Source organism: Coenobita brevimanus, chromosome 90 (assembly GCF_032717465.1).
Source record: "Coenobita brevimanus isolate Jiangsu-jjx chromosome 90, ASM3271746v2, whole genome shotgun sequence".
NCBI lineage: Eukaryota > Metazoa > Arthropoda > Malacostraca > Decapoda > Coenobitidae > Coenobita > Coenobita brevimanus.
The window spans coordinates 29,851,712-29,876,907 of NC_137043.1; the positions used below are offsets into that span (position 1 = coordinate 29,851,712).

The window sequence follows — 25,196 nt, forward strand, 5'->3', positions numbered from 1 at the left end:
TATATAATCACTGATTTTTAACTCGCACTGTGCAGTTCCAGTTTTGACCCTCTCAAGTACAGTACAGTGTATTCTTAGTCTTGCTCATTAACATGATTTGTTAAACTGAATATGCAAAGTGAAGTTAAAAGAAACTGGAAGAAAACAGATGAGAGGAGTACAGTACTTAGAGTGTAAGAGTACACAATAATGGAAAATCTGAGAAATAAGTCTGTGGGTGAATGAATATGAATGAAAGGTAGTTGAGGAATGAAAATAATTGAATTGGGAAATTGTGAAGCTGCTTACTACTAGAGGCCATCATCGTTAACGGCTTGTCTGCCCCCTGTACGTATTAAATTACCGTGATTTTTCTCTGTTGATGTGAGAACCTTTGTGGCAAAATACCATCAAACACTATTGAAGTATTGAAAAAGCTTTGTAACAAAAATATAATGGGAGTATACGTTGCTCTTATTGCTTTATTTCCCCGAAAACGAAGCCCAAATTTTGGAAACCTGGCACTTATAGACAGTATTTCTTTTCGTCGTTTTTAATGAAGCTGCTACAAAGCTGAGTTAATTCTTGCCCCCTGAAGTGTTCGATATATACTGTAGTTTTAGCCAAGCTCTTGTTTTGTTTGTGTCAGTGTCTCTTTTGGTGGAAATTTAATAACGATGTATTTAATTATTCTTCATCAGCCATCCGAGCTCAGAGACAGTCCCTGTTGTCAGATTTGATACAAGTTATGTGAAAATGGTGGTAGAGCATTTTCCATGGGGGATAAGTCATGATCAAGTCTTGCAATGGGGACTGTCTCTGAGCTTGGATGGCTGATGTAGAATAATTTAATACATCATCATTAAATTTCCACCAAAAGAGAGACTGACACAAACTAAACAAGTGCTTGGCTAAAATTACACTATAAACCGAACATTTCAGGAGGTAAGATTTAACTCAGCTTTGTAACAACTTCATTAAAAATGACAAAAAGAAATATGTAAGTTACTCGTTTTCAAAACTGGGCTTTGTTTTCAGGGAAGTAAAACAATGAGAGCAATGTATTATTGTATTCTCCTCTGTTATAATATTGTTATGAAGGTTTTTCAGTGTATGATGGTATTTTACCACACAGGTTCTCACATCAACATAGAAAAATCAGTAATTTAACACATGCCTGGGGCAGAGAAGCTGTTAATAGTGCGAGACATCTGGTGGCAGATGATTTCCAGAAGTCCCCCATTGGGATCATTTGGATATAGAAAGCTTGAGGGAAAATTATCATTTTGGAATAATCCATGGTATAGAAAGCTATTTTATCCATCCATCCATCCATCCATCAGCCAATCCTACATTGCCCCACGAGGAGCGTGGGAGCCTGGGGCTAGGCAAGTTGGTCCTGACATTTAAGATGAGAGTGAAAAGCTATTTTACAAGAGGTAAAAAAAAATATAGGATTCAGTGTGAAAAAAAAAAAATGTGGAAATGTGAAGTGAATATGGGAAAATACTATCTAATGGAGGAAAAATAAGGATCAGATGAAAAGAATTTCAAAAACTTATAACAGGAACTTAGTGTTGCTTGACTTTTGAAAACTGACGAGTGCGAATGACAAAAAGAGCTGAGTGATGGTAAGCTTGATTGTTATTGCCTGTGCTCAGAAAAGGCATGTGTTGCTTGAGGATGTGCCTGGTTGAAGAGTAGAATAATGTGAAGGTGGGCAGACCGGAAGGCATCTAGTGTTGATGAGGTATCAACAAAGTTATGAAATGTAGTAGAGAGAGTCGAAGTGAATATTTATGCAAAATTTGGCACAAAACCTGGGTGAGTAGAGTTGTATCAGTGCACTGTAAGAAGGTTGTGTAAAACTGAGTGCATATTACTGTCATTGGATAAGTCTGTTCAGGTAGTAGATGGCTGGCTACCATCAGTCTTAGGAGTTACTACTGTGAGAGTGAAATGTGGTTACTATCCTGGTATCTAGTCACTCAGTCATCACTCATGCAGGAAACATTTAGCCAGAGGTAAATAGAATCAGAGTCCAAACTATGACTAATGTTGTTGTATAGATCTTTAGCACATCTTTAGTGAGATTCCTTTTTTCTTGACTTTTTCCAGCTGCTGTTGGGAAATAATTAGCTAGATTTGGCAGTTGGTTTGTTTGCTAGTCCATGGAAAGCTTCAGGTGTACCATGGCCAGCTTCAGTATGGGGGATTTCTTGAAAAGGAAGCATGGCATTGAATGATTAATTTAAGATTTCAGTTTGCTGAGTGTTGTAAGAATAACAGTGCTGAGTGTTGTCAAGTTATATGGAAAAATAAATAATGGAGAAAATAAGGACTGTATAAAAATATTTGAAAGTGATGAACGGTGTGGTTTTAGAGTAGTAGAGGATTTATAGATTAGATATATGCAGTAAGGCAGATATTGAAAAAAATCATCATCATCATCATCATCATCGTCATCATCATCATCATCATCATCATCATCATCATCATCCAGACCTCCTTTTTCACCCTAGGACAGGGTGAGAAGTAGCAACGTCCAGACAGCCCAAATTTGCTCATTTCAATGGGCCACGCATCCATTCACTCACCATTCAAGCCCCTGGAATCCTAACTTTATCTGATATGCCAGAAACGTTCACAATATACTTTAGCTTCACATAAACTTGTCCGATAGAGTCAATCCAGACGCTGTCACGTTAAAAAGGGGTGCCAAATCCCTGATCATGGGCTACTACTTACACTATTCATCCAGCCAACTCGATCTCTTGTCAGTCCCCTTGCCTCACCAACTTCCAAACCTCCCTTCCTCACACACTTATCCACCGTGCCCCGCCGCCTTCTCCTTGGCCTACCTTGCCTCTTCCCTCCTTCAAATTCGCTTAGATATACCTTTTTCACCACAATTGTTATTCAGTCTCTCTACGTGATCATACCATCTCATTACGCTCTCTTCGATTCTTGTGTCCACAGACTTCCTCACTCCACATCTTTCACGAATCACATTATTTTGTATCCTATCCACTCTCTGTACTCCACATACATTCCTCAGCAGTCCCATCTCCACTGCTCTCACTCTTGACTTTTCATTTTCATGCCACATCATAGTCTTACATCCATACATTAAAGTAGGCACTAACACTCCTTCATGTATTGAAAAAAACATGTGAAAAGAACTGTAAAATATTTATGTATCTTATGGTTGTGGAGAAAGTGACAGGGCCATGAAGAAAAGGTATTGTTCTTGCTCTTGCAGAATGATTCCGAGAAATTCTTGGTGCCTGACCCACCCCTGCAGCGTGAAGACTCTGGCATTCCCCTCTCTCGCTCCTCCTCTTCAACATCGCTCACAGAGTCAAAGGTCAGTACCATTTTTAAAAATGTGACTGAGTTTGTGTGCATTATAACAAGTCCCTCTCCTCATACTGACTCACTTCGACCCCTTTATTTTTGCTGCAGTGTTGCATCTTTATTCCTCTGCTCCATTATCGTGGGCATGTATGACCTGTCTGGCAACATGCTTTCACCTCTTTTCTGTACGTCTCTCTAATTCAAGGGTTAACTGATACTTAGTCCTTCATGTATGCAACAGGTCAGCTCTGGATCTGTCTCCATTTGAGTGTATTTCCCTCCGGATTCTGTTCAGGAAAAGTGAATGGATCTTGAATTTGGCTGTCTTTTATTTAGTTTTCGTGAAAAAAATAACTTGCAGATTTCAAGCTGTTGGTGGGTTCATACCTGGATTTATAAAAAAAAAAAAAAAAAAAAAAAAAAAAAAAAAAAAAAAAAATGTTTTTGGTATGGACATGTACAAAGAATGCACATAGGGTGCTGAAAAAAAAGTTGTTGAAAGTGAGAATGGTGGCATTGTTGTTAGAGACAGACCTTATGTGGTATAGAAGTGAGGGAAATAATTTATTGATGAAAGGAATGATAGAGGAAGAGGAGTGTTTGAGAAAGTGAGAATGGTGTGTGTGGGTAATGTAGCCCGGAGGCTTTTCTGTGACATCCATTCCCTGTATGGGGGTTAGGGGTGATGATGATAAAGGTAGAAAAACCACCAATGTAGCACTTAATGACTTGGACCTTAGTGTCATTCACTCTCTCCGTTGACTCTCAAAGTTGTTTTGTGCTACACCAGTCTGTCTGATTGGCTAGACCCACCAACGACAGGGAAGCAATGATTCAGCAGGGCTGTTCAGTGCAGTGAATCAGTGTTCCCATGTGGCTGACAGAGCCCTCCCACAGTGATTTGTGTGGATCAGCTTGGAGGTTGGGTTCCTGGGTGGATGCCACATTTGTCTCTCTCCAGCCTGTTAACAGGGGCACATTAGTAGGCTCCATAACACCCAGTTAAATGAGTATATGGCTATCACCTAGCATTGTAAGTGGTTTCCTGGGTTTCAGAAGACCATTTGGCTTACCATTAAGTGTAGAGCCACTTGAAGTGGAAAGAAGAGTAATAAATAGTGATGGGAAGTATGGGAGAAACAGAAGGACACGCATGCATGCATACTCACGCGCACACACACACGCACATATACATATATACAGTACAAAGTAGACATAAAAAGGAAGAAGTAGGTAGCACCGCATTAAGCGAGTGGTTGATGTGTGTCCCCACCTACCACCATGGCTATGAAGGTAAAAGAAGAGTGCAGTCCTTGTCATACGCATCTTTTCATCCACCCATTTTGAACTTTTCTCAGGTCTTCTGTTTCATAAATTTCAATATATATCTTTCCTTTTGCACATCATCCTGTACTGTATCTAGCTTTCCTATTGGTATTTCATGCCTCATCCTACTTTATAACTCAGTCACAAATGCCCTATTGCCCTATTCTGTCTGTTATCTGTGTTCATACTATTTCAGTACACTTACTCCTGCCTGCACATCAGTTGACCTCCATACTCCATATGTTTAATAAATCTCTGTGTTTCTTGTCGTATCTAGTTTGTTCAACCCGCGTAGTCCTTAATAGTCCCATTTCCACTATGTTTATTTTTGAATGATAAAGCTCAGCATTGAGGTACTCAATAATGAGTGTGTTTCTACATTTACCATCATGTCACAGTAACAAAATTGTCATTCATTCATTATCTAATCCTGTGTTGCCCCATGAGGAGCAATAAAAATTTTTGACTTTCGTTTATTCAAGCTTCTTTGGAAGGGATTGTATTGCCAGCTTTCAGTTTTTTCTTCTGTTTTTGAAGGAAGGAAAGAAAGATGCCCCTCCTTGTTTACTCTCTGTGTAAAGCTAAGCAGTTTATATTACAACAATTTGTTACTTCGATCTTCCTTGCTTTAAAAAGTACCGGTACTGCTGTGATAAGTCTTTACATATACTGTACTGTACTGTATGCAGGAAAATGATTACATGTAGTAACAAATATAAATTTTCTTGTATAATTTTGAATGGTGCTGTAACATTGTCATTGGTCCCTTGTAGGAGAACAGAGAGAATTCACGAGGATCGCGTCACGGCAGCCATAAGAAGCGAGAATTGAAGCAGCCAACTGTATTCAAGAGTAGCAGCTCTGAGAAACTTGCTGCAAGTTCAGAACCCCAGACTCGAAGCAGGAGAATATTGGGCTCGCAGAACTAATCATGTGTGTTCATACAAGATTGACTGTTATGCTCAGTTCTTGAGTATAAGGCTGTGTTCAAAGTAACATGACTATTTATATAATAACTTCTTTGTATGAAATATACCATGAAGTGTTAAAAATTTAGACTGACTATCTGAATTATGTACTGAGGCATTTTATAAGCGGTCTCAGTAGGTTGTATTTATCAGCTATATATCTTAGAGTACGATAGTACCGGTAAGTATGTTAATGGCTAAATAAATCTGATAGCTAACTACTGAGACAGTTTATATGCAGACAGTACCATACATTTTGTAGAGAATAGCCTTGCACATTACTGTACTTCTTGAGGTACTGTGCAAGTTTCCTTAGAAAATCTTTTGTTCATTATTAACCAGCATGTATTAAAGACCATGCTTTTCATGAAGCTAGGTTTAAATCAGCAGTAGTAGCATACTGTATTTCTAGTTGTAAGCCTTCATAATGACAAATCAAGAATAATAGTTCCACCCATCCATCCGTCATCTAATCCTATGTCGCCCCATGAGGAGTGTAGGAACTTGGGGCTAGGCAAGAGAGAGTGAAGAATAATAGTTATTAGCACTGATTTCCATATCTTAAGATTTTATGTTGCTGTTCCATGCATCTCACCTAAAGGCTGTAGCAGTACAGTATTCATGTGGAATGATCAATTTTGCTCTATGCAGCACATAAAATTTGCTTTTGAGTACACATGATCGTGGTAAATCTTAAGTATATTTCACTGTATATCCAGTATGAACAAAAAATATGCTTTTGTAGTTCTGCAATACAATTTAGAATTAAGTACAATATGAGTAAACCCTCTGTGTAACAAATATGGGGGAAGTGGGTCATTAAATCGGATGTTTGATAGAAATCTTAATTTTGTGAACACAGGTTTAGTCCATTAGATACATGATGGTTCTATACAGCCCAGTTTTGTATACATACTGTATTGTACAGTGATCCCATGGTTATCATGCGTAATTGGTGCCAAGCTTGGTGCATGATAATGAAAGCACAGAACTTATGCCATTTATCCTAACTAGTACCGGGCACCCCACTTGTAAACCCCAAATTTTGCTTTTACATCAATTTTGTCCACTAAATACATATGTACTGTTATGACAAGTATCAGGAATACACATAGGCATAGTGATGAAAAGGGCACAATAAGGAAGAAACACATACCATAGAGAGACCTGAGATGTACTTGAGGTCGGATTCTTAGGCTAGAGAGTGGAGAGATAGTGGTCTCCACCACGTGGAATTAACTGCTCGAGTAGGGCTTTATCTTTGACTCCCTCAAAGCCATCGGAAGCCACAGATGCTGCATCATCATTGTTGGCAGGAACCAGCTCAAGTGTTGATAACAACAGGAGTGCAGATTTTCATCTTGCGTTGATAATGAAGACCACTATAACTAAGGGCACGATAACCAGTGGATCACTTTACATACATATATACACAAAGTTGGTTTCAATATAAATCAATGATAAAATTACAAGAAGATAATAGAATTAACTTTGTAAGTGGCAGAGCAGCACTGGAAGCGTTTACCAAATGCCAGGCAGAACTAAAGTGATGCCAGCAGTCAGTCAGTCAGTTGCATCAAGGTCTTGTATATGGGCAGATTGTTAGGCTGCATCAGAAATTTGATTATTGGAGATTTGTTAAGAAGAGGGTTTACAGCTTAGTTGTATTGATCATTTGCAACATCCATTGAGATATAAGTAGATAAATCTGAAATTTAAGACATAATATATTTTATTTACTTGAAGTATGGCACAGGTTATATATTTTTTTAATGTGTGTTGTACAGTGTGGTGTCAAGCTGTGAATGATGCGGCTACTTGCAAGTGCATTTGTGTAGCATAATATGTAGCTTTTAAGGTTTGATACTGTTGAATACACCATGGTCTATCTTCTGACCAGGCAGGTTTTACATCACCATTATTACAGTACAGTACTACACTTTAGCATACAGTATTTGGAACTATAGTAATATTTGCTTCTTTAGTAGTACTGTATACTGTATAATAAATATAGCTAAGTATTAAGTTTACTGCTCCTTTTTAACCCCTCTGGTACACAGTGTTTTGACAGATTCCTCCCAGAATGCAATTCATGGTACTTTTTTCAACTCTTATTGAAGTAAAAAATTTTATGGCCAAGTTTTAGAGCTTGAATTTACACACCTTATTATACCAACTAGAACATTCTAGACCAAATAGTTGCTGAGCTATGGCCTGTCAAAGTTGAAAAAAGTTACCATACCCTTTGCAACACTGACCGTGAAGAAAATACGTTGCGACTCTCAATTTCTTTATGGTTCCGCTCCATTCGTCCCTCATTCCTCCTTTCCCTTGAACTTCCTCACCCACACCAAACCCCCTCACCCCTTCTCCTTTCCCCTCCTCTCACCCCTTCCCCCCCTCCCCTCCCCTCCCCTCAGAGCTGTCAAATCTATAAGCTTAGTTTTTTTTGTTTTTTTTTGTTTTTTTTTTTTTTAAAGATAAAGCATGCAAAATAAGCATTTATGTATACAAATACACAAATGACATTCAGGTAATGAATCAAAACATGCGTCATAGAGCGTAAAAATGACTTATAATACTCTAGGCAGGGTGGAGGGGGCTCAGGAGTAAACATACGCCGTACTATAGGGGGTGGCGGAGTGTGGGTGGGATGGGGTGAGGCCTGGAGGGTTGTTACGGGGATGTGGTGGTGGGAGATGGACACCACAAAGCACAAAAGAAAAGCCCATAGAGAGGAAAGGGACGAGGAGGGAGGGTAGGGGGAAATAACCCTCCCCAGATGACTGGGAGGGGGGGATCCACAGTAGAGTGATGGAGAATGCATGGGGAGGTTGTGGAAGGGTGGTGGTGGCAGTGAGAAGCGAATGAGGCAGGGTAGCAACAAGAAAGTGGAGTAGAGGGACGCAGTGAGAGGGAGGTGGGGGGGTTCACCCCCCTACTGCATGGGTACGGGCCAGGATCCTCCCTCCCGCCTATCCAGCACTTAGTTCTGATAGGTTGGATGGGATCTAGGTCACAATTGGGGTGGAGCATATGGCTACCAGTTTTTCATAGCTCGTTAACGATCATCGTTCCCCGCAATCTTAAGTCATCCTAAAAAATCAAGGATCGTCGTTCCTGGCACCAGAGGGGTTAAATCCTTTTTCATTCATTCATTCATTCATTCATCATCTAAACAGTGTTGCCTCATGAGGAACATAGGAGCCTGGGGCTAGGCAAGTTGGTCCTGGCGATGAAGAGAGTGATCAGCCTCACTCATCCCCGAGAGGCATTACTTGAGCAATAAACCCCAGTCACCCCTTGGATACGAACCTGCACCAGCTCAATCCAGTTGGAGCGCCTTTACTATCCATCAAACCATCAGATGCCATAATTTGGTTATATGGTTTTCACCCAACGTAGTTAATGGCTTCCTGGTGTACAGGAAACCGTTTGGCTTATCACTTCATACTTATTAGTTGCCATAAGTGACTTGTGACTGAATTGTTTTGAAAAAAGTTTGCTTTAACATTTGAAGTAAGGACCAGATGGAAAGAATATTTGAAAGCCTGATGAATGGGAATAAGCAGAGCCACTCTAAACATGATTGGTTTTGGGGGTGTGCAGAGAAGGAATGCAGTACCAGGAAACATGACACTCGCACAGGTGAAGAACGCTGTGAAGCGGCAAAAAAATGGGAAAACAGCTGGGGTTGATGAGGTGTATGCAGAGATGATTAAATGTAGTGGAGAGAGCAGAATGAAGTGCATGTTGGAGATCTGTAAGAAGGCTTGGATGAGTGAAACTGCCAGTAGAGTGGAAAAAGGCTGTGATTGTACCCTGGTACAATAATAAAGGTGAGCGAAGGGAGTGCAAGAATTATTGTGACGTAAGTTTGCTGAGTGTGGTAGGGAAGGTATATGGAAGAATTATTATAGAGAAAGTGTGAGAGATATCAGAAGTCCTAGTGAGTGATGACCAGTGTGGCTTTAGGAGTGGCGGAGGAAGTGTGGATCAAATACTGGCAATAAGAGAGAGAGTGGAGAAGGCTTGTGAGAAGGACTATAAGGTGTTTATGGCATTCATGGATCTGGAAAAAGCATACAATAACGTAGACAGAGAAGGATTGTGCAAGGTTTTTCATATGTACAGTGTAGATGGTAAGCTGCTAGGAGCCGTCAAGAGTTTTTATGATGTTAGTGCGGCATGTGTTAGGGTAAATGGGCATCTAAGTGAATGGTTTACAATCAGTGTGGACGTGCGACAAGGTTGTGTAATGTCCCCATGGTTTTTCTATATACTGTATATATATATATATATATATATGTATATATATATATATATATATATAAATACAATATATATATATATATATATATATATATATATATATATATATATATATATATATATATATATATATAAATATATATATATATATATATATATATATATATATATATATATATATATATATATATATATATATATATATATATATATTTATATATATATATATATATATATGTATATATTGATGGAATGATGGGAGAAGTAAAAACATGACTAATGGAGAGGGGGATAGCGTTGGTAATGAATGGTGCTGGATGGATTATCTCAAATTTGTTGTATGCTGATGATGCAATACTACTTGCAAATGCTGCACGAGAACTTGGTAGACTAGTGCAGAGTTTTGCTGATGTCTGTGAGTGTCATGCCTTGAGAGTAAATGTAGAAAAGAGTAAAGTGATGGTTATTGAGAGAGAAGGTGACTCCCAGTGTGATGTTACAGTGACTGGAGAGAGCCTGGAATTGCTGAGAGAGTTGAAATACCTGGGTGCAGTGATAGAAAAGAACGAAAAATGTGCAAAAGAAGTGGAAAGTAGAGTGAAACAGGGGAGGAAAGGAGCTGGTGCAATGAAGACCTTGATAAGAAACAGGGGCTTGAGTGTTGCAGGTGTGCAAGGCTTACATGAAGGAGTGTTAGTGTTGACTAACATTTGGATGTGAGACTATGATGTGGCATGCAGATGAAAAGTCAAGAGTGAGATCAGTGGAGATTGGACTGCTGAGGAATGTATGTGGAGTACAGAGAGTGGATATGATACAAAATAATGTGATTCATGAGAGTTGTGGAGTGAGGAAGTCTGTGGACACCAAAATCGAAGAGCGTGTACTGATATGGTATGGTCATGTGGAGAGAATGGATGACAATAGAGTGGTGAGAAAGGTATATCTAAATGAATTTGAAGGAGGAAGGAGGTGGGGTAGGCCAAGGAGAAAGTGGAGAGATATGGTGGATGAGTGTGTGAGGAAGAGAGGTATGGAAGTCGGTGAGGCTAGGGGGACTTACGAGATTGAGCTGTCTAGATGAATGTTGTGAGAAGAAGTGCATAACCAAGGATTTGGCACCCCCTTTTAACATGACAGTATCCAGATTAACTCTATTGGAAATATTTATGTGAAGCTACAGAATGTGGTGAATGTTTTTGGTGTATCAGATAGAGCCAGGATTTTAGGGGCTTGAATGATGAGTCAATGAAAGCATGGCCCATTGAATTGGGCAAACTTCGGCTGTCTGGACGTTGCTACTCCTCACCCTGCCCTAGGGTGGGAAAGGAGGTCCAGATGATGATGATGCTTTGATTTTGCAACATTTTTTGTACTGAGACTGCATTATTCCTATTTGTCTCCCTAATTGATGGAAAGGATGACTTGACCAAGGGACAGATTACAGCCATGATCTGTTGGCACAAAACACCGAAGCCAGTTAAAGTGAGTGAAAAAGAAGAGACAAAAGACTTCACGTAATGTAACTGACATTAGACGTCTGGTAGATTCCAATCCTCGCAGGCGTTGGAAGAGCAGCGTAAAATGCAGTACAGTGTACTTAGTGTGAATAGCTTAACCAGAGGGGTGAAGCTGAGAATTTTGAAGGCTTGAATGATGTGAGAATATTCATATGGTTCATTTCACTGTGTGCTGTTTTGATAGGTTCTGCTTCTTTGTTTTCTTCCTGTAATTTGGATGCTTTCCATTACATTGTTAAAGTAATTTTGGGTTAGAGTGACATCTTAGAATAATACTCAGATAATATTGTTATGTTTTATTCAACAGGAATTAAAAAAAAAAAGTGTCAAATAACAAAATAATGCCACAGAGAAGTTAAAACAGGAACATGTCCAAGAACAACACAACCTTTTTATAAGAAGCAACAACTATTGATTCTTGAATCATATCAGTTGGTATGTTTTGTTTGGATGGTTTTCTCATGTAGGAAGTGTATTAATATTTGATTTGATCAAGAACTGTCATAGAAAAATGCTGATGTACTGTATTAAGGAAACCAATGGTATCTGACAGTGGTTAAGCCTTCTAGATAATGAGAGCTAACTTGACTGGTATATGCAAAAACAAAAATCACAGCAAGATATAGAGCTAGTACTGCATATTCATTTCAGTGTATGTTGAAGTGAACTAGGTCTCCATATTGTGCTGTGGTTGAGCAGTTGAAACAGAGTTGACCTTGACAAGGTAAAGATGATAAGCTAAGCTAGTATAGGCTTAGCTGTGATGGCTTGGGCATTTTATATTAAGTGGACTGGAATTGGTCAGGTATCTTTAAGATAGATTGGTATGTTTTGAGTGCAGGCAGTTAGGATGGGATGGATAAAGCTAAGCCCAGCCAGATAAAGGGTACACCATGATGGTACAGCCATCTGAAGGCTGCCTCATGGCTGAGTCAAGAGTCTTCTGAGCCATGCCAGATCTGATGCCCTCTGTCCATCTCCCAGGACAATCACCACAGGAGGAACTCTGGAAATAAGGAAAGAGGGGGTCAGTCTCCGAATGGATTATTATTACAGAATATGGTACAGTAAGTCTTTGTTATGTGTTGTCTTCTTTGATGATCTTTTTTGTACTTAAGTCTCTGGTGAATTACAAAACGATTGCCAATAAAAGTTTCAGTGGTGCCTGTAATGCTGTTTAACCAGTTTCCTCCACATTACAGTACCAGTTGTACAAAAAGTGATATTTTAGAATACACTTGGCATATAATAAGGACTTACTGCACTCTGTCCACTGACAAGGTGATGGTATCTTTTGATTCAGTTCTTAACTGAGTAAACAAGACTGCATCTGTAAAGTATGTATTTTACTGAAGAAACAAGATTATTGCTATAAAGTATGGAGATGTACTCATATTATCTTTCCATTACGAACTGCAGTTGTCAAATGTAAGCAGCCCTTGTTGACTACTAGTACAAGTGTGATCTGTAAAATTTTCATATTTGTGGAACATGCATATGCACTCTGGCTTTGCTTAATAGTTAATGTTATACTGATGACTGCACTGAGCAACTGTTTTGTAAGAATGACTAAACAGATCACCACATAATTGAGAATAGAAAATTTTTTAGCCACATGTATACCCCAATAATGTACAGTAACTGTCACTAAGTCTTGTTAGATGTGTCTCTAAAATCTGCACTGTTGAGTGAATGCTTGAAGTGAATGTTTTGTTCTAGTCTGAAAGATTAGCACCTCATAATTTACCCACATTCTAATTACTTAATGACGACAAAATGATGTGCTAAACTGCTAGTGGTGGGTGGGGAAGCTCACCATCCACTCACTCGGTGTAGTGCTGCTCTCGGATGACTACCGTGTGCTCTCTTCTTTTCTTCTTTCCATCCTTTCTCTTCTGTCTTTCTTTCCTTCTTTCTTTTGTCTTTCTTCTGTCTGTGGGTGACTCTACTCTGAGCGACAAGCCAAATGGTTTCCTGTACACCAGGAAACCACCTACTACGCTGGATGATAACCATATAACCAAACTATGTGGTTTAGTGGGTAATTAAGGTGCTCCAACTGGATTGGGCCCGTGTAGGTTTATATCCAAGGGGTGGTTGGGGTTTATTGCTCACGTAATGTCACCCAGGGATGTGTGAGGCTGGTCATTCTCATCTTAAATGTCAGGACCAACTTGCCTAGCCCTGGGCTCATATAGTTCTCATGGGGCAACACAGGATTAGATGATGTATGTATGTATGATGTATACTGTACAATGCTGAGATAGGTGACATGTCACTTTTGCCTTAAATGTCTGGAAGAAGTAGCCTTGTCCTGGGTTCGTAAGCTCTTGATATGGCACTAAAGGATAGAGCAATAGAAGAAATTTAGAAAGAAATTATTATCTGTTGTTAAAAACATGCAAACTGAGCTATGTTGACTGACAAATTGCTGCATTGTGTAACCTTATACTATACTTTATACAGACACACTGAGTAATAGAAAAGAGATATGGAAGAAAGGGGTCAGTGGTATTTAAAAAGTGAATTACATGTTAAACTGTTGCAAGTATAAATATTTCTCCCCAGATTTTTACATACTTCATGGAAATTTGTATCACCTGTGTGGTATGGTGTTTTCAACCTCATAGGGACTCTGGCCATTGTCATGGTATGTCCTGAGCCTGTATGGTAGCACAGCTGGTCTGAACCTGAATCTGTCATCATCATCGTCATCATCATCATCACCACCACTCTTGTTTTCGTCACTCTTGTTCACTGTCTCTCGGCTTCCATGCTGGCCCTGTTGATTTTCCCTGCTGCCGTCACTGTCCCTCTCGTCACTGCCTTCCCCAGGCCGGCATGGACAGCACTCACAGCCTTGACATACTCCAGGCCTTCCCTCTTCCCCACCCAGTGTGTCGATACCAGGCGGTCTCTCGGGTTGAGGCTGTGGTTGTGGGTGTGGTGGTTGTGGGTATGGCTGTGATGGTTGTGGGTGTGGTTGTGGTTGTGATGGTTGTGGTGGGTGTGGTTGTGGTGGATGTGGTTGTGATGGTTGTGGTTGTGGTGGATGTGGTTGTGGTGGGTGTGGTTGTGATGGTTGTGGTGGGTGTGGTTGTGGTGGGTGTGGTTGTGATGGTTGTGGGTGTGGTTGTGGTTGGGGTGGGTGTGGTTGTTGTGGTTGTGGTTGTTGTGGTTGTGGAGGGTGTGGTTGTGGTGGGTGTGGTTGTTGTGGTTGTGGTGGGTGTGGTTGTTGTGGTTGTGGTGGGTGTGGTTGTGGTGGGTGTGGTTGTGGTGGGTGTGGTTGTTGTGGTTGTGGTGGGTGTGGTTGTTGTGGTTGTGGTGGGTGAGGTTGTTGTGGTTGTGGTGGGTGTGGTTGTGGTGGGTGTGGTTGTGGTGGGTGTGGTTGCTGTGGTTGTGGTGGGTGTGGTTGTTGTGGTGGGTGCGGTTGTTGTGGATGTGGTTGTGGTGGGTGTGGTTGTTGTGGATGTGGTTGTGGTGGGTGTGGTTGTGGTTGTGGTGGGTGTGGTTGTTGTGGTTGTGGTGGGTGTGGTTGTTGTGGTTGTGGTGGGTGAGGTTGTTGTGGTTGTGGTGGGTGAGGTTGTTGTGGTTGTGGTGGGTGAGGTTGTTGTGGTTGTGGTGGGTGTGGTTGTGGTTGTGGTGGGTGTGGTTGTTGTGGTTGTGGTGGGTGAGGTTGTTGTGGTTGTGGTGGGTGAGGTTGTTGTGGTTGTGGTGGGTGTGGTTGTGGTGGGTGTGGTTGTGGTGGGTGTGGTTGTTGTGGTGGATGCGGTTGTTGTGGATGTGGTTGGGGTGGGTGTGGCTGTTGTGGTTGTGTTGGCTGTGGTGGTTGTGGAGGCCATGAGGGCTCAGGTTGTGGTTGTGGCTGTGGTAGTTGTGGTTGTGTCGGTCGTGATGGCTGTGGTTGTGGAGGCCGAGAGGGTTCAGGTTGTGGTTGTGGTGGCTGTGGCGGGTGGGGGTGGGGAATCTGAACATCAATGGGACACTGACAAGGGTAGGGCGTTATAGGTAGGATGGGTGCGGGGGTTGTGGGTGGAGGGAGGGTGATGGGGAACGGAGGTCTAATGGGCCTTTTAGTGGGTGCAGGTGGTGGTAGCTTAGTGGGTGGCCTAGTGGGTGGGCGCGGTGGTGGTGGTGGCTTGGTGGGTGGGCGCGGTGGTAGTGGTGGCTTGGGTGGGCGCCATGGTAATGGTGGCCTGGTGTGGGGAGGTGGTGGACGTGTGACTGGTTTAATGGGTGGCTTGGTGGGTGGGCGCGGTGGTAGTGGTGGCTTGGTGGGTGGGCGCCATGGTAGTGGTGGCCTGGTGTGGGGAGGTGGTGGACGTGTGACTGGTTTAATGGGTGGAGTGGGTGGTTTGGGTGGGGTGGGTGGCTTGGGAGGCTTTGGTGGCGCGGGTTCATGTGGGACTTCTCCGCTGCCACCTTCATCGCACATGTCCAAAGGTGGCCAGTCGACAGGAGTGGGGCCTTTTCCTGCACGTGACAACACACACAAGTATAAAAATATCCTATGATGATAAGGCAGAATTTGCATGGATTGATACTGTTTTAAATAATTACACTAACAACTTATTCTTATGACCAAGTTACGTACCTCCAAAGTTAAACGCAGTGGTCAGTATTCTTATCTAAGAAGTATTAAGAAAGCATCACAGTCAAAGTCGATATGTATTATGAGAAATGTTAATTTTAACCTAGATCAAGTTAGAAAAACTAAACTGATAACTCGGGGAAAGTTTTAGATGTTCAATATTAGTGTCTTAAATCTTATCAAGGAATTTACCATGGGTAATTATTTTCTTCATACGTGCTTTCAGGTAAGAGAAAAGGACCTTCGCGAGGCAAGTGCTCTGTCAGGGGCGTGGTTCCCAACGTTGGAGAAGCACAAAAGTAGCCGAAACACCTCCCCTCCCCCCCACAAATTTAAGTGAAGTCTGTTTGCAAAACAGTACGAGACCCACAGGTACCCATTAAAAAAAAAACGGATAGGATGGTTGTGTCGAATTATCGTCCGATTTGTGCATAACAACAGGAACGTGTATTGTAAGAGGGATCGATGAAGTACTTTATATATATATATATATATATATATATATATATATATATATATATATATATATATATATATATATATATATATATATATGTGTGTGTGTGTGTGTGTGTAAACTGACTTCTTTCTGGGGCATAATAGCGGAAAGCTTAATAAAACTGGTACTACCAGAATTCATTTTGTCACTGGCGTTACATTAAGGGTTTTACAAGATTTTACAGATTTTTTTTTATTACGGCCAAGGCTCAATAGCTCAGGTTTAGTTGGATTATGATTATGGCATGATAATGCGAAACATGTCTCCCATATTCTTGATTGTTTTCGCCACAGGTACTGAATCTGTGAAAGTTCATGAGCATGAATAAGAATGTTGGCTTCCATGCTTAATAAGTCACTTCACATGAAATCTTGCCCAAATGCACGAGATTTCGTGGAAAAATTCTAATACTACTCTGGAGCCTAGTCTGCTCCTCCCTACCGGAGGCTGGAGGGAAGTCTTAGCCCGACCAGTGCTCACAGTACGACGACCTGTTACTCGGTATCAAGGTGGTACAGTAGTTCGAAACTTTGTATACAGAGTACGGGGGGAATATTTAGAGACGGTAGTGTTGCTTGTGCAGTGCAGAAAAACTTGCAGCTACCAACGACAGCTCTTAGCTCAGTGTGAAACCTTGCTACAACTCCGTTTCAGAGTCGGGGTAGAGTATGAATGAGCAGAATGTAGCCTGCTAGCTACTGTTCATAGCGCCAGAGCAGATGATTTCACAAGGCCCATCGACCCAAAGAGCTTGTAATGATCTAGTTTAAGTGTATGACCATCCCTTTCACAATGATGACTTATGTGAAATATCCTAGTTCCAGATGACTTGGATCGGCTTCCAGAAATTTTTCGAAATGGCAGGGTTAGGTATAGCTTTCATTAACCCCTACATCATTTTTTTTTTTTCCCAAAGTTGAATGAAATCGTGTGGAGGTAGCAAGAGAATATTAAAGACGTCCAAGGGCTGAAAGGGGCAAATAGCGCGAATTTTGACAGATGGCTTTAGAAATATTTAGCTTTAATTCTTCAGTGCGTAGGCATTTCCAAAGTTTGATATCACTGCTTCGAGACAAGGGAAAGAAAAAGTGGGACGCATGTACTCTTTCTATAGTATTTTAGTAGGACACCTTTTGTATCCTTATTTGTCCACGTAAAATATAACACTAATATTTATCTGTCTGTCTGGCTATCTCTCCGTTTCTGTTTATCTTTTTATGTCTGTTTATCTATATCTGTCTATCTGTTCATCCATCCATGCATCCATCCACACCAGGTAAACTAACGTGGGACGCAGTTGCTTTGATACGGCCACACGCATATTTTAAGCTGGAAGTGGAAGACCGTGTTCCGTGGGCACCTCATCACGCAGCCTCGCCCATTAGCACAGGAGAAGAAGAGCCCGCAGTCCCAGTAGTGCGGGAAGAGACCGTCAGGGGCGCCGCAGAAGGGATCCAGGCCCCCCTCGCCGCGCCCCTTCAGTTCCTCGCCCGATCTCTTGCCGGAACCTTGGATACCTGAAGGGGAAATGTCTGAGGTTAGTGTGTGGTATGGAAATCACATTTGTGTTTTATTGATTATGATTGCTAATTATCACCATCATGATCGATATTGTCGCTTCCTATTCGTATAATAATAATAATAATAATAATAAATTTTAGTCTCTACGTACTACATAAGTGGAGGATATTGTTTTCTCTGGTGTTATTATTCCGGCCTCCGAGTCTCGCGACGATTCCAGGAGAACCGGAGACCGCGCAAGGAATCTGAAGGGCCCAGGTTATAACTGGCATGGTCCATTACTGATAGAAAAAAAAAAAAAATCCTAATCTCCCCAATGGGGTCAAGGTCATTGTAAGAAACAGTAGGTGGAGACTAGTGATTGTCCGCAGGACAATCATCCCACCATTTCCCATTAATACATGGAATGTGAGGAATCCAAAAATTCAGACCGCCCGGTGACGGAGGCCATCCTCGAACATTTAATCGTGCATCGTTAGAACCTCTGAAATTCTCGGCTAAACCCATTGGCCTTACTCTCCACACAAGAAAATGTGCTTCATAATGCCGGTGGGGTACTAACAGTGATTTATATTTTGTCAGAGTGGAAAAGAAGGCTGGAATAACAATTTTTCACTTGCATCTCCATACATACATAACCATTTATGTCATTCCTCAGCCTTGCTGCTTCCTCAACTTTCACCTATCGGGGGATCAAATTATATTCAGTTAGTGGGAGGTTTGGAAGCCAAAAAGATGGTGAGAGAGAGAGTTGTATCAGAAAAATATGAGGGCTTGAATGAGTGCATAGATTTACGGCCTATTTAACCAACGTTCTCATAATTTTCCATTTTCTTATCGTTGTATGAAGATACTTACCACCCTATGTTCAAAATGAAAAAAAGGTCATAGAATGATGAAAACATGAATTACTAAGTCTTGTGCATGTAGATCGTTCGAGATGGTTGTCCTTTGTTAAGCCGCCGAAATTCACCTGTTTCCCATAATTTAAACCGTGAATTATATGCTGCACCTGAATGAGAGTTTCGGAAAAGTGTTTTATATCTATCTGTCTATCTATATACTGTATATATGTACACCCACAATCAAAAGTTCGTCGACAGTCCCTGTCAGGCATATGTTTCTACAGGCTGCCGATAGGTGGCGCAACGATCTAGCACGAGCGTAGTGGGAAGTGGAGTCAGTCAACGAAACTTGAGAGGGAGCGGGAGGCGACAAGGAAGGGGTACGAACCCGTGGCGATCGGAATACAATGCATCTCGTGTGCTTTGCTGTTATCAATAATACATTGTTATATCCAGACTATTATACAAAACTTATTATAATTCATCTTAGTTTACGTAAATAGATCTTCCACAGCTGAAAATCCATACAAATTAATGGTGTCTCGAACAAGATTCCGACTTATTCGAGGCATCTCTGCTGCCATTACTGTAGGTTGACCTGGGTCTTTTGCAAAACGCGGCCCGATGGTAGGAGACTTCAAATTAGTAGTTTTCTCGGCATGTGTGTCTAAGGCCATTTCAGGCCAAGTGTCAGGCATGCGAACTCGTGTCTATCTTATTCTTTCTCACTCGTTTTGTGTGTGTGTGTGTGTGTGTGTGTGTGTGTGTGACGCTTTTTGCACTTCCTGTCTGCGGTTGAGCCTGAAAGACGCTCGTGTAATAACTCTTAAACTTACCAGAAGATTTTTGTTTTTTCATGATATTTGAATATTGCCCATAAAAATTGCAAAGCTAAAGTGAACATATCTTTATCTTAAGCCAACATGACATAATATTTTTTAGTACCCGAAGCGAGAGAGCACAAACTAGAATATGTCACAGTCTTGGAATTTACGTCTGCGCCTTACCCATTAGGCCTGTGGTTATCAAATGGCTGATATGATTAGATACCACTATGGGATCGATATGTCAATTGTGAAGTTTGCAGTATGTGCTATAGTCAAAGGTTTTAAGGCTACAATGTTACCAAGTTGAGAGGTTATTGTATGATATATTAAAGTGTCATGAAATACTGTTTGTTTTTATAAGACAATAGTAACAAAGATAAAAGTAATTCACAGAAATGAACAGTGAAAATTATTATAACTGTATAACATTTACATACGGTACAGTATAATATATTAGTAGGTAACATTGTTGGATTATACAAGCTGTGCATATTACATATTATATTCTATTAACCAGAACGAAAATATTGCCAAATAATATCATCCCAATCATGGTTGTCACTTTTCCATTTATCAACTCCGTAGCCCAAATCACTCAGAGACTTTGGATGATTTAATAGGACGACCATCCTCCTTGTGCATCAATCACATCATTAAGTCTGTTTGGCATTGACCTCACAAGATTGGTGCATATATTTGGACGTCGACGTATGCCTTCCCATACGTCCTGAGCGTGACGCACAATGGCAGCTTTCGTGCGCTCTTGCCCAATATCCCACTCCTGAACCATCATTGCCCACAGGTTTTCGATGGGGTTCATATCACATCCTTTGGCTGGCCAGTCGATGAAGTTACATTCGGGATGAACATCAATCCACTCTCTTACCATTCTGCTCATGTGGACGGGGCTGCGGTCATGCACAATATGGATGGTGTGAGGGGCTGGGATTGCCATCACATGCACTGTGGGCAGGAGAACATCCTCAAGAATTCTTATATATTGTTCACTTGTTAATTTACCATTAATTTCCAACAGTTTTCCGGGTCCGTAAGCCCACATCCAACCCCACAGCGACGTAGATACAGGTCCACTTTTTGCTTTGCTAAAAATGTGTTTGTCTAAGTATCTCGTTTTCGTGACCCTCCAGCACACCCCAGGCCCTGCCTTTACAGAAGGAAAACACTTTTCATCTGTAAATATGTTGAGTACTGTAGGGCAAACCCCATTCGATCATCTTTGTTGTAAGGGACCAACACTTCTTTTACGGCAGGCCCATGACACTTGATATTAGCTGCGTGGAGCCGTCGACGCACAGTGGGGACACTGAAGGCCAGGTGCAAATCACGTGGATAGTTCACGACAGGTGTTACCGGTCGCTCCTGTGCTCTCTCCACACTTGCTTCGTCCTGCTCGGGAGTTGTTGCTTTTAGCTTTCTGCTAACTGACCCCTGTTCTAGCCAGCGCTTGATCAATATATGCACTGTAAACCGATGCAGGCCGAGTTCTTGAGCAATGGCACCTGGAGTCATGCCACCCTCCCATAGTCCAATTATTCGCCCACGATCGGAGATGATTCGGGAAGAATTCGCACGACCCTCTGCCATCTTGCCTGATATTAAAAATACAAAGAAATATATATGTAAACATGCATTTTTAAGGTTTTCATGGTGCAAATCGTTCATCAAACAGACATATATATATATAATTATATATAATTATATATATATATATATAATTATATATAATATAATTATATATATAATTATATATATAATTATATATAATTTTTATATATATATATATATATAGATATATATATATATATATATATATATATATATATATATCCGTTTGATGAACGATGTGCACCATGAAAACCTTAAAAATGCATGTTTACATATATATTTTCATTATCAGGCAAGATGGCAGAGGGTCGTGCGAATTCTTCCCGAATCATCTCCGATCGTGGGCGAATAATTGGACTATGGGAGGGCGGCATGACTCCAGGTGCCACTGCTCAAGAACTCGGCCTGCATCGGTCTACAGTGCATAAGTTGATCAAGCGCTGGCAAGAACAGGGGTCAGTCAGCACAAAGCCTCGTAGTGGACGGCCAAAAGCAACAACTCCCGAGCAGGACGAGGCAATTGTGGAGAGAGCACAGGAGCGACCGTTAACAACTGTCGTGAACTATCCACGTGATTTGCACCTGGCCTGCAGTGTCCCCACTGTGCGTCGACGGCTCCACGCAGCTAATATCAAGTGTCATGTGCCTGCCGTAAAAGAAGTGTTGGCCCCTTACAACAAAGATGATCGAATGGGGTTTGCCCTACAGTACTCAACAGAAGACGAGTTATTTTGGAAGAATGTAATATTTACAGATGAAAAGTGTTTTCCTTCTGTAAAGGCAGGGCCTGGGGTGTGCTGGAGGGTCACGAAAACGAGATACTAAGACAAACACATTTTTACCAAAGCAAAAAGTGGACCTGTATCTACGTCGCTGTGGGGTTGGATGTGGGCTTACGGACCCGGAAAACTGTTGGAAATTAATGGTAAATTAACAAGTGAACAATATATAAGAATTCTTGAGGATGTTCTCCTGCCCACAGTGCATGTGATGGCAATCCCAGCCCCTCACACCATCCATATTGTGCATGACCGCAGCCCCGTCCACATGAGCAGAATGGTAAGAGAGTGGATTGAGTTCATCCCGAATGTAACTTCATCGACTGGCCAGCCAAAGGATGTGATATGAACCCCATCGAAAACCTGTGGGCAATGATGGTTCAGGAGTGGGATATTGGGCAAGAGCGCACGAAAGTTGCCATTGTGCGTCACGCTCAGGACGTATGGGAAGGCATACGTCGACGTCCAAATATATGCACCAATCTTGTGAGGTCAATGCCAAACAGACTTAATGAAGTGATTGATGCACAAGGAGGATGGTCGTCCTATTAAATCATCCAAAGTCTCTGAGTGATTTGGGCTACGGAGTTGATAAATGGAAAAGTGACAACCATGATTGGGATGATATTATTTGGCAATATTTTCGTTCTGGTTAATAGAATATAATATGTAATATGCACAGCTTGTATAATCCAACAATGTTACCTACTAATATATTATACTGTACCGTATGTAAATGTTATACAGTTATAATAATTTTCACTGTTCATTTCTGTGAATTACTTTTATCTTTGTTACTATTGTCTTATAAAAACAAACAGTATTTCATGACACTTTAATATATCATACAATAACCTCTCAACTTGGTAACATTGTAGCCTTAAAACCTTTGACTATAGCACATACTGCAAACTTCACAAGTGACATATCGATCCCATAGTGGTATCTAATCATATCAGCCATTTGATAACCACAGGCCTAATGGGTAAGGCGCAGACGTAAATTCCAAGACTGTGACATATTCTAGTTTGTGCTCTCTCGCTTCGGGTACTAAAAAATATTATGTCATGTTGGCTTAAGATAAAGATATGTTCACTTTAGCTTTGCAATTTTTATGGGCAATATTCAAATATCATGAAAAAACAAAAATCTTCTGGTAAGTTTAAGAGTTATTACACGAGCGTCTTTCAGGCTCAACCGCAGACAGGAAGTGCAAAAAGCGTCACACACACACACACACACACACAAAACGAGTGAGAAAGAATAATGTAGACACGAGTTCGCATGCCTGACACTTGGCCTGAAATGGCCTTAGACACACATGCCGAGAAAACTACTAATTTGAAGTCTCCTACCATCGGGCCGCGTTTTGCAAAAGACCCAGGTCAACCTACAGTAATGGCAGCAGAGATGCCTCGAATAAGTCGGAATCTTGTTCGAGACACCATTAATTTGTATGGATTTTCAGCTGTGGAAGATCTATTTACGTAAACTAAGATGAATTATAATAAGTTTTGTATAATAGTCTGGATATAACAATGTATTATTGATAACAGCAAAGCACACGAGATGCATTGTATTCCGATCGCCACGGGTTCGTACCCCTTCCTTGTCGCCTCCCTCTCCCTCTCAAGTTTCGTTGACTGACTCCACTTCCCACTACGCTCGTGCTAGATCGTTGCGCCACCTATCGGCAGCCTGTAGAAACATATGCCTGACAGGGATGATTGTGGGTGTACCTGTATATATAATGACGAGGGTACAGTACTCGAAGTCTGATGTTCATATTCTTCCTAACGTCAGTCAGATTTCCGTCTTTGTTAATCGCTCAGGACGAAAAGAAAATCACATTCATATATTGTAAACTACATCCACAAGACTTTTGAAAAAACCCTTCGAGTGAACCTCCCCATGCCTTATAGTGTCCTCGTAAAAAGACGCTCATGCGCAAATTGTTTGTGCAACCCAAGCTTCAATTGTTTCGAACGCCATTCTTCTGGAGGCGACGCATGCGGATGCGGGAGCCAGATCGTCTTGTTTTAATTTGGTGTTTTTGTGTTAAGTACGATGCAGACGCCGCGCACAGCCTTCCAGACTGCTCATCTTCACACCGTGGTCCCTGTGAATGTGCTTTGGCCTCCGGAGTGTGAGTATTTAGGAGTTTGGGGTGATGTTATTGGTATGGTAACAGTCGCTTCTCGTTCGTCCCTTCAGCCATAGTTACTTTTCTTCCCTATTTATGCTTTCACATCCCTTCCACCGTCAAGTTTGCTCAGTTGAGTTAGATGCTCCATTTTTGCTCTGGCTCACTTTGTCTTTGCACTTGCTTTTTGTATGCAGAGTAGTGTAAGACCACGACGCCCGCTGTTTGCGGACGCAGTTGAGCGGTCATCTGTTTCCTAGCTTTTCGGGATTTGTTTTGGGGGATAAGGTAATTACTACAGTAAAATTTTTTGAAAATAGTTATTTTTTTTAAATGCACATTTTGATTTAGGCCGTGGTTGGGATTACGGCTGCCTTACAAGTATACACTCACGGACTACGATTACCGCTGCCGTAACCTAACCTGACAACCTAACCTAACCCATTTATAGCCTAATTGAACCACCAAACAACCGCCAAAATTCCAGCGGTTTAAGCTGAATTGTAGCTTTAGTAACCAAACCACTAGCATTCATTGTATGTATAAAAGCTCTGTAGGTGCCGTAATCGTATAGTCCGTGAATGTATGTGTATATAATTACGGCTGCCGTAATCCAAACCACTTCGTGTAATTTAAGCAGCAGAAGGACCTTACCAGTTCAAATCCTGTTACTGCAGTTTGTTTTCTGTAGTCTGTCTTGCGGGTGGTAGACAATTGTTTTCTGTCTACTTTTTTCCCGTTGTTATTATCATGTTCCTTAAGTCTCACCGACGTCTGCAATGGCGGACGTACTAAAACTCATTCGAATCTTGGTTAAGATACTCTAGGTTAGGTTAAATTGCAAGGTTCGGTAGGTTAGTTTTGCCAAGGGGCGACCAGGACGTATGTTGGAGTAATTGTCCACCTTTAGGCTCGCGAAACAGTTGATATAGCGGAAGGAACA

The 25,196-nt window shown here is 41.3% G+C and overlaps 2 protein-coding genes across 2 annotated transcripts in view; both read left to right on the forward strand.

Moving 5' to 3' along the window:
* Positions 1–5,591, forward strand: part of LOC145411654 (kinesin-like protein KIF11) — a 98,351-nt gene extending 92,760 nt beyond the window's left edge. The window contains exons 20-21 of the mRNA XM_080281660.1: positions 3,242–3,346; positions 5,436–5,591. Coding sequence (XP_080137786.1) covers positions 3,242–3,346; positions 5,436–5,591 — 261 coding nt within the window. The remainder of the gene's footprint in view (positions 1–3,241; positions 3,347–5,435) is intronic.
* A 16,037-nt stretch (positions 5,592–21,628) lies between these two features.
* Positions 21,629–22,156, forward strand: LOC145411655 (uncharacterized). Its single transcript, XM_080281661.1, has one exon. It carries the CDS (start codon positions 21,629–21,631, stop codon positions 22,154–22,156), a length of 528 nt encoding a protein of 175 aa, XP_080137787.1.
* The last annotated feature ends 3,040 nt before the right edge of the window (positions 22,157–25,196 follow it).